Source organism: Cebidichthys violaceus, unplaced genomic scaffold, assembly GCF_023349555.1.
Source record: "Cebidichthys violaceus isolate CVI_PGR_0920_01 unplaced genomic scaffold, fCebVio1.0.p SCAF_34, whole genome shotgun sequence".
NCBI lineage: Eukaryota > Metazoa > Chordata > Actinopteri > Perciformes > Stichaeidae > Cebidichthys > Cebidichthys violaceus.
The window spans coordinates 966,228-976,788 of NW_027176528.1; the positions used below are offsets into that span (position 1 = coordinate 966,228).

The 10,561-nt window shown below is 48.9% G+C and overlaps 1 protein-coding gene across 1 annotated transcript; it reads right to left on the reverse strand.

Moving 5' to 3' along the window:
• Positions 1–570: 570 nt before the first annotated feature.
• On the reverse strand, positions 571–9,548 carry inhbb (inhibin subunit beta B). Its single transcript, XM_068725220.1, has 2 exons — positions 8,483–9,548; positions 571–3,085 (listed from the first exon to the last, which is right to left on the reverse strand). Exons 1-2 carry the CDS (start codon positions 8,868–8,870, stop codon positions 2,277–2,279), a joined length of 1,197 nt encoding a protein of 398 aa, XP_068581321.1. The 5' UTR covers positions 8,871–9,548; the 3' UTR covers positions 571–2,276.
• Between the last annotated feature and the right edge of the window lie 1,013 nt (positions 9,549–10,561).

The following is a 10,561-nucleotide window of genomic DNA, read 5'->3' on the forward strand; positions in this document are numbered from 1 at the left end:
ACAAAGTGTTGACACCCTGCTACTGTCAATGTGGCAACTGTAAACCTACCTTGAGAAACAGAAACATCGTGTTGTGCTGCAGAGGGTGGGGCGGGAGAGGGGGGGCGGGAGGACCGCTGTGATGTCACAGACTGCGCGGCTGCACAAAAAAAAAAAAAAACGTGCCACAGGAACGACGCCAGTTGCCCAACGCGCACACACATGCGCACAAGCACAGATACCCGTGCAACAATGATATCTGGGTATTGCACAAACACACTGCGCCGCAGCCAAGAAGAAATCAAGCAGGTATGTGAACGTCTGCATGCTGGCAGCCGCGATGGATGCCATCGAAGCTGTTAATCACAGTTAGTAATTACTGTTTTATTGCCGCTCATGAGAGACAGTCAGTCCCGACGGAGATGTTTCAACCGGTACGGCCGGAGACCGGAGTGTGCTGTAGTGCTCAACTATTTCAGCCTCACCTTTTCGTTTATTGAGTCTATCAACCCAAAGCACCTTCCATCCGATCAAAACAAACATTCAGATATAGGCCCGACCCAGGAGGGAAAAAAAAGAAAAAGTCTTGAATTTAAAGTTACAAAATATTTAAGAAAACATTTTTTATTTGACATAAACTGTACAGATGACATTTATTTGACTAAATGATTCTTAGACAGGAACTAAAAATAACTTTCTTATTAAATAGAAAACTGAAACAAAAAAAAAATAGAATTAAAGATGAAAAAGTGTTGCTTATTGTACAAAACAGAGAGTGAAAATAGAGCTAAGGAATGAAATCATTTATCGTACCCTGATACAGTGGTAGGCCTATTGCGAATGATCAAAAACAGTATTGTACACAGTAACTCAATGGCGTTGCCATCTTAGTACAATAGCTAAAAATCTTGGCCTCTTTGGTTCCATTAATTAGGTAAAATACATTTGAAACAAAATTCAATTTACTTCTATAAAAATAACTTTTCAATGGCAGTTTTTGTTTCACTAATCCCGCAACTTTTCAGTGCAAACGTCACAACAATCATTCGCTTTGGAAAGGAAGCGAAAGATTACATTTCAAGTATTGATAAAGAGTGGAGGACAGAAGCGAGAGAGAGAGAGAGAGAGAGAGAGAGAGAGAGAGAGAAAGAGAGAGAGGGAGAGAGAAGAGAGACAGGTGGAAAGAGAATTCAGTCTAATAGAGCGTGTTGAGTATGGGTATAGGTTACTATACATTGCATAGCTCATGTGGCACTTATTTAGCAATAGGACAGGACACTCAGTACCCCTTGGAAGGCATTTCTTTATACAAGTGCTATTCAGGGTGTGCATTTCAGTTTCTGCAAGTGCTGCACTGCACCGTGGCGACCCAACTGGGCCAAAACTAGCAGGCCCACGTCTACTGAGCCTCAGGGGGCAGGAGGAAGCAGTTCTCTCTTTTGTCGCTTTCCTGTGCACAAGTGAAGTGCACTTATGGGATTGATCTTCACCTTGGTTGTCGTGGTAGCGGGGCCCTGCGTCTGTCTTGACAGGCAGGAAGTTGAGGTTGAGGCCAGTAGTCGACAGCAAGAAGGACTACAGGCAGCTCTGTGGAGGACTTTCTTTTTGCCTTTTCTGTGGAGGGTATAATCCTGCAAGGCATTAAGCGCTGCCGGTCTAATTCCACCAGAGGGGACAGTCAGACTGTGTCTGTTGGCATAGTAGGGAAGTGCTGGTGTTCTAAGTTGTATAAGCTGATGAATTGTCAGTGCTTTCTAAAAAAAAACAAAAAACAAAAAAACGCCAAAAGTCTGTGATGTGCTCAAAGTACTTAAGAGGGTTGGAGGAGCGGGGTCGGGAGCGTTGGGGTGAAGCCAATGATGTCATCGGCCGATCCTGTCACTTTCCTTAAGCGCTTGTTATCTTCATTCAAGAGGAGATGATGAGCCATTATTTTTTGACTAGAAATGGCAAACTAGAGCAAAGTATCATTTGGTGATAATCGTTCCCTTCTCGTCCCATCGCTGACCAGTTGTTCGCCCGACTCGGACTCAACTCGGGTGGGCGAGCTTGTCACTCAGTCTGATAAATACACACACTCGCACGAACACGCGCAAACACACGCAACGCACACGGGGACGCGTGAACTGGTACTTGCATTTGCTAGACGTACCAGAGGCGCCAGTGTGCGTGCCGCTTGCATACACAGTAGGTATAGATATATTGTATATGTGTACCGTACAACAACGTCCTGTTTGTACAAAAAGGCCTTTCTGACTGTTCCAAGTTCAGAGATGACGGAGGGCCGCGGGGTGGACTCAGGCACAGCCGCACTCCTCCACGATCATGTTGGGCACGTCCCTCTTTACGATGTTGTATTCATCGTCAAAGTAGAGCATGGACATAGTACTGAGCTTGGTGGGGATGCAGCAGGAGTTGACCGAGCCGGGGCTCATCCCTCTCATGCGGTACTGGTTCACCACTGCAGTGTGGAAGGATGAAGCCGAGCCCGGCACACCCGCCATGTAGGCCGGGCAGCTGCCCTCGCAGTAGTTGCCATAGTAACCAGCCGGCGCAATGATCCAGTCGTTCCAGCCGATGAGACGGAAGTCTATGTAAAACTGCTGCCGGCAGCAAAGGCCCCCGCTGGTGCCGTCGCACTCAAGACCCCGCTTGCGAATGCGGTGCTTTCCGTCCACCTGTCGCACGCGCACCACCAGGAAGGGCCGGTGGGACGGGTCGCCGGGGTTCACCAGCACTGGAACCACGCCGGCTGTCTCGCAGCCCTCGCAGTGGACCTCCAGGTCCTGGCGCCGGCTGCCTTTCACGAACACAGCCCGCACCGCCTCCGACAGGGGGAAAGTATGCCAGCCGCTGCGTTTCAGATCCACCCGCTTCTCCACCAGAGCCCAGCGGCCTTTTCCGCCGCCTCCTGGGACTCCCTCCGCGCCACCGGCTGCCTCCTGGTAATGGATCTTGACTGTCACCTTCCTTCGAAGGCCCTTCTCAGGACCAGCTGGCAGGACACGGAAGTAGAGCCACAGGTTGGCCTGGGACACGTACAGGTTCTGGTTGCCCTCGTTGGAGACGAGGAAGAACAGACCAGTGTTGGAGGATGTGTGATCGTCTGTTGGAGACAGCAAAAACAGGAATGGTTTATTCTCCCAGCCGTCCACACAACATCAACAATGTAGAGGTAGAAAGACATGACACATTGGTCATTTTGAATAATAATGCATTCATTACAATTAGTTCATTGACTTTAGTTGACAAAAAATTCGTATTCATTCAGTTATAACATGACCTTAGAATGGTCACATGATCACAGGCGTTCTTATGGCGGCCGAGGATGATCTCTGGCATCAAATTACCGAAATTCCATACTGAGGTCACGTGATGACAACTGAACCATCTCCATGACAACTGAGCCGTGAAATGTGACTAAAAGCTTGGGGAAATGTCCAGTAAGTTCGCTTCTCTTTTTTGTTTCATTTATGTACTTTCAAGGGAAAGGGCTAACTGTTTCCCTTATCCACACATACTGTATAAACACACACACACACACACACACACACACACACACAACATGTGCCCACGTAGAAAGCAGAAAGCCCTCCTGAAAAGGGCACAGCTCCGTCTTTTAAGGGCCCCTTGTTTTCTCTGTTCACCCTCAATCACTGTGTCAGGTGACCTCTGTGGCAGCTGCTGATAGGCCAGCTGTGACCAGGCCAGTTCTGGGATCAGGCCCAGTTGGCCTCAGGTCCAGCTTTGTAAGTGACAGGGCCAAAAAGAGAGAGAGAGAGAGCGAGAGAGAGAGAGAGGGGGAGGGAGAGCGAGAGAGAGAGAGAGAGAGAGAGAGAGAGAGAGAGAGAGAGAGAGAGAGAGAGAGAGAGGGAGGGAGAGAGAGGTTGAGCGAAGGGACCGGGAGAAGAACAGAGATGAGGAAGACGAAGGAAAGGAGGAAGGATGCAAGTGGGAAGAGGTGGGAGGGTGGCGAACATGGCCAAGAACCCCGGGGGGGTTCATTGAGTTTGCTCACACACACACACACACACACACACACACACACACACACACACCCATCAAACCCCACCCCCACCCTACCCCGCCCCGACCCCCTCCTTCCAGTGCGAGCACCCTGAGACTGACAGCACAAAGCCCGCTGTGAGGCACTGGGAGACAGCCGCGCTGCAGCCCGCCATTGAAGCGCGTGGCTTTCCAGCGAAAAAGCATGATGAGGCAAAAATAAAAGCCATTTACATGACACTGGCCACTTTCTACAGCAGCACAATGAAGAGATCCAGGAAGTCTAAAGGTGGCGATGGGCTCTCCCTGGCACTACTTTTTTTTTTTTTCTCTCTCTTTTTTTTTCTTCTTCTTTCTCTAAGCCTAATGATGTCTTCCAAATTACCACTGAGGTAACTTGAAAGGTTTCTATTTCAGGAAATTTGGTACAATGCGCTCCAGCAGAGCAGCGCCTTTGAAAGCAGCTAAATGACTTTGTTTGCCGACTGATTAGTGTGTGTCAGTGTCAACAGGTGGCCACCAAAGACGCCCCCCCCCCCACACACACCACCCCCCAACCCCTCCACCGCCTCTTTAAGGCGCCTCATGCCTCTTCCTCCTGTAAACCACGGCTTTACATTCACACAGGGACCTGTTCAGACCAGCTCCCCACTCTGTAGCATGTCAGCTGGGAGCTTCAAGCACACACACACACACACACACACACACACACACACACACACACACACACACACAACCTCCTGGTAAGCAATATATCAACCATCAGCCTTCTCAATACCAAAGGCTGTGGGTAAAGAATCAAGTGCACAGTGCGAACATATTGTAATTCACCTGAAGTGAGCGATATAGAAGAATCAGCTCCTTCATTAAAGGCCCCTCAGGGCTACAAGTAACTAACCTCACCTCATTTAGCACCGCGCGATCTTACTTGCCTCGACAGCTCCGAGTTTAGCCAAAAAGGGGCAATCGTTCAGCGACGAGAGCGTAGTGACAGCGTGATGAACGGACGACTTGACGCAGTTTGTTTATAAGGTGATCGGTTCCCTTTCAAGATATCCGCGTTAGCCTTCGGGCTAGGATCCCCAAATCATGCTCAGAGCTGGGGGGTTGACAGGTTTGATATTTCGTTAAAGTGTCAGAGACACGAGGGATGCTCTTATAGTTGTTAACATGGTCATTCTCGACCAATCTGCCATATGTTTATCCTGGTTAATCTATTGATTGAATGTCACGATGTCCTAAAAGCAAGGATCATCAAATTGCTTTTCTGTCTGACCAATACACCACAACCATCACATAAGACGACGAAAAGCAGCTCGTGTTCAGGTTCATACTTGTATTTGGCTTTTTTACTGGAACATGTTTACGTGCTTCAACGTTGAAGAAACACTTTTTGGAGCAGAAGAAGAACACTCTTTCTGAATATACCAATCCTATGGGTTTGTTTCATCCTGTTCCTTTCCAAAGAAAAGCCAGTTCCCAGTGCTATTTAACAACGCAACTATGGCGACTCGCCGACAATGCCCACGCTTGGCCGTTTTGTTGCTTTTGTCACACGGCATCAGGCACACTAGCAACACGTTTTCTGGAGATGTTGAAGTGCCCGCTCTTCCCAGCCGTTGCAAGGTCTGTTATTTACAGTAGTTTGATCGATTGATTGTTTCCTTTCCGCGAAGACCCGCCCTACTCTGCCTCTGATTGGGTAGAGCTAAATTATAGATTCAATGGAGAATATTTTGATGTGGCGTCGTAACTAAAGTTAATGTTATCCTCAGTATTCTGAGCATGTACCGTCATACCGCGTGGCTTATTTCCACTGAGGTCCTTTGAAGGAATGACTTGTTCTTGTCATCCAGTGTTGCAAACAATCTGGAGCTGGCCCCGACACGCCTCGTCTGACCCCCGCAGACGTGACTAGTGAGAATCAAGCGCGCGGGACACCTGGGTGGGCTCGTGAGCTGCTTCGGCGTGTCCCCACCTGCGCCACCAAGTCAGGGAAGAGGCCGAGGAGGCAGGCAGGCCGCCCCAGAGCTCATTACTCAAAGCTGCTGTCGACAAGACCACACGCCGTGGAAGGGACAAGGGGCGCAGCATGGAGCATTGGTGGGTCTAACATGAGCAGCCGTCCCTCAGGCCCGAGCCTCGGCACTCTAGGAATTCCACATAGGGTGAGGAGGTGAGGGATGGAGATGGAGAGCATGGAGCTTTAAGCTCTTTTGTTGTTGTCGAAGCTTTACTACAGGGGCATTTTTAATATCGTTGCATAAATCATTTAGAGGACCACAAGCTATAGAGAGGCAGCCAGGCCCATTGAGGACTGAAACACACACTTGTGGCTGAATGTGGAAAATGTCTGGACCAGGTCCAGGAGGGCCGTGACTGACAGCTCCTCATGAAAGCGTTGTGTCCTGAAGTAAACCTGCCAACCTGATCCTCTGGAGGAACCAGGCTGGAGTTAATGACCTCCTATAATGAAGTCTTAATTCCGTGTCTTGGACCACTCGTCGCAAGTTCACTGGGTCCGAACGGCTATAGTGAGCAATCAAGAAGCCCCGATCTAAACTTCTCCTTCGACCCCCCCCCACCCCACCCCCCCCTCACCCTTCCCTGCCTGTGAACCCTGCGCTCCGCTCCCGTGGATACGAGACACCGAATCCCTCAGCGAGGACCCATGGGACCATGTCAGGAGAGAAAGGAGATTGGCACCTGCCCGGGGCCGCTTGGCAGACCTCTTCCCTCTGTGCCACCGCAACTGGAGATAAGATGCCGGCTCCCTGGCTGACAACCATGCAGTTAACCCTGTGCTGAGCTGGGGGGTGGGGGCAGAGCTGACCTTACTGCACCACACACACACCTATCCACATCTACTCGCTGCTGTTGGCTAAACATATTTGCAACAGCCTTGTCCTAAACTGTGACAACAACAATTCTGGCTCCCCTGTGCTTGGGGGGGGGTGACAAGCTCCCCTGGCTTCAGAGCTTTCTGGAGACCTTGCCTCTGAGCCATGCCCCCCGGCTGGCAGCATCCGATCTGAGGGGGGGTGGTGGTGGTGGGGGGAGGGGGGGCGTGAGCCAGCTGGCCAGGAGGCAGACGGGGTCTAGGGAGCAAGGGACCCAAGCCAGCTCCATGGTACAATGCCGCACAAAGGCTCAAAGGTGTGAGGAAGAATAGAACTAGGAAGAAAAAAAAAAACAGGAGAAGAAGAAGAAGAACAAGCAAAGGAGGCCAGCGAACCTTTAGAACGACAAAAGCATTCTTTGCAACACTGCATTATGGGCACACACACACACACACACACACACACACACACACATCCTCCTTTACCATCGCCATCACCAACACCAACACCATACCCCCTCCACCCACCAACCCCGCAAACTCAAATGTCTCATGCATTATTCTGAGCAATTTCTTTTGTTTTCCTTGCTTCCCCCCCCCCCCCCCCCTGCTCAACGTTGACATGTTGGGTTCAGCAGGAACACATAGTGTTCTTCTAATAATTGCCTGGCTTTTGTTCCCTTGTCATGAGGGTGCTCAGATCATTCCCATTGGAAGGCAGGACCTAGCAGCCCATTCAGGCTAATTGTACCGGCAGGGCCAATGGGAAAACACAGGATGGTGTGTGTGTGTGTGTGTGTGTGTGTGTGTGTGTGTGTTTAAGATATCCCATTTTGGTGTCTTTAATTGTATGTTTTCTTTTTGTTGAACAAGCAGTTTGTGTCAAAGACGCGGTTCTCACAGCGCTAACTGACAATTATTGGATTCTGTCAAGCGCAGATGATTTTAGGTGTGTGAGTGTGTGTGTGTGTGTGTGTGTGTGTGTGTGTAGGAGAGGGTGTGTGTGTGTGTGTGTGTGTGTGTGTGTGTGTGTGTGTGTGTGTGTGTGTGTGTGAGCGAGAGAGAGGAAAGGGTGTTCTCTTTGGACTTCTGAGAATTAGTTAGATACACATTCTTAGAGGAAGGGATAAATGGCCAATTGAGGGACTTTGTCCGTATTTAAAAGAGGGCTTTATACATTGGAGTATTGAGTGTGAGCACAGCTTTAGTGATGAAATTGGATTCAGAGGTTCTTTTTATCCCCTAGACAACACATGGGGGTAATTTAAGGACTCTTTCTTTGGTTTCATTTCTTCTTCTTTTTTTTCTTTTTTTAAATTGCATCGGGCTAAAAACAGGAGGATTTAACGGCAGCCATTGGCTGCAGCCAGGAGTGAATTGCGATGTGATAAGATGATGGGAAATGATGAGCGCACCGGAATCCAATTAGTTTATGGCTTTTAATTTTAAAACTGCCGATGTGTCCACCTCATCCATCTCTGCTGCTTAGTCATATCAACGAGATAAGCTTAACAGAATGAAATTCCATCTTCGGATGAGAGCGAGTCTACGTTATCGACACACCTGCTCCCCTGGGCTCCCTGTTACGTGAAGTCGAAAGGTGACCGGGGTTCATCGAGGGGTCGGTTTGGAAGCGTGCAATTAATTATTGATTATTACCTGATTCGGCGAAGCTGATGATCTCAGAGTTCTCGGCTTGCACCTCGTTGTTGTACGCAGCCTGTCCGTCAAAGCTGGGGATCTCCACCCGGCCGTCCTCGCGCACTTTCCCGGCGTGCAGCCTCCTGAGCGCCGTCACCATCGAAGCCTTCGGGATGGGGTGGGTGATGTTGGGTCTGTCCCTCATCTGCAGCCGGTTCAGTATGTGCCTCTTCACCGCCTCCAGAAAGTCTATGTTCACCCGCTCCGACTGATCCGGCGCCCTGAGGCCGCAGGACGCGCACGACTCCTGGGGCGAGCTCTGAGTCTCCTCGCCGGGAACCGAGCTGCAGCGCACGGAGAGAACGCACGCCACTAAACAGGACAAAGCCACACTGTAGATGCTCATTTTTAGAAAACGTTAAGATCGCAGTCCAAACACTACGGAAGAGATGGCGAATGTGTCAAACACGCACAAACACACACACTTAAACGATAATTTTTAATTTACAAATTTTGAAAGTTCCGGAGGGAACATCCACTTCTCCTCCAAACGTGAGACGCCACAAAGATATCCACAGAAGCCAATGCAATCTTTTGTATTCCCAAACACACAAGAAGCGGCTGAAATCGTGAGGCTAATTGCCTCGAGTCATTATGCATTCAGGTTGTTATCCAGCGACGCGTCTTTTCTCTGCGCTAAATAAAAAGTTCATCTCTCTGATTGACAGGCGCACTCAGAAAGTCGGGATCGTTGACGCGCTTCTGTCGCACCACGTTCTCTTCAGACTGAGGCGTGATCTACCAAAACAAAGCGCAGCGCCTCGCTTTTACAAGTCTAAATGATAACCCCCCCCCCCCTTCAGCGTCCAAAGGCGCGCAGTCCGCTCGTTCCCATTCAAACAAACGCGCAGCAACTCCACTTCTACGTGCCGCAGTCCCGCAGAGAATAACAGCGCTCGGCGAGTCCTCTGTCTTTTGTGTGTATAGGCTACCGGGTGTTTGTTACGCCGCGGCTTGTTGTTGGATGGCCAGCTCCGTGTGCGTCCTTGCAAGATGCTGCTCACTGAGACCCTTTTCTCCCGTTTGCAATCACGACAACAGGGGCTCAGCGCACCCAAAGTTTTTATACAGGAGTTGAAACCACGTGGGGATTTCCACCAACTGGACGCCAGGCGAGGGATTACTACGTCTCCAGAGCCACGACTCTGCTGATGGAGCAAGGTTTTTATTATGGTAGCTCGCCGGCCCCGGAGAGGTTGCATAAGTCCCCCCCCCCCCCCCCCCCCCCCCACACACACACACACACACACACACACACACACACACACCTTAAAAGACTTTGCGTTATTTGATCGACAGACTGAACCTTTGAGATCACAGTCTCGGGAGCACAGGTTCAGTTCGGGTACTGAGCGCAGTCCAGCCTGTGGAGACTGGGATTGAAGTTCACAGTTCACAGAGTGATCTGAACAATCTATTTGTATTGTAATAATACATAAAACGGGATCTAGGCAAATATTAAAACTCTTTGAATCAGCCATGCATCCAGGTTATGAATTTTTTTTTTTTTTTAAATGTTAAGAGAATTGTTGAAATAAATTGTATGTTAAAAAAAATAAAATATTAATGAAATAAAAAAAAGTTGGAAATTTAGTCTAGCGAGTTTATGGCCGGTTATTGCGCTGATTAACAAATAAAGAGCGCCATCTACCGATACAAACACCTCATTACACACTGATCGATAGACAGACACACGGACTATAATGCATTATAGTAGCGATTACAGTGATTATACCGCATTATAACAGTGTTTATAATTAGTGATTATAATGCATTATGGATGTCACAGAAAGTGTTACCCTATAGGCAGGACAGAAAGGTGCAGGCGTGTCCTTCACACATTCAAATATATATTGTATATATAATGTATATTATGTGACAATATAGAGTTAGCAGATAGATACAGGCCATGGTAATAATAATAAGAGTAGTAGTAATAATAATTATAATAATAATAGACAACAGTACTTGAGGCTACTCACAAATGTAATTCAGGCACAAGTTGCTGGTTGAGCTTATTGACTCTACTGCTGCGGC

What these genes read in the sequence shown, in the direction of transcription:
- inhbb (XM_068725220.1), bottom strand. Translation starts at nt 8,870, where the DNA reads ATGAGCATCTACAGTGTGGCTTTGTCCTGTTTAGTGGCGTGCGTTCTC. An exon ending in CATCAGCTTCGCCGAATCAG is followed by an intron (nt 3,086 to 8,482) that starts GTAATAATCAAT and finishes TGTCTCCAACAG; the next exon opens with ACGATCACACATCCTCCAAC.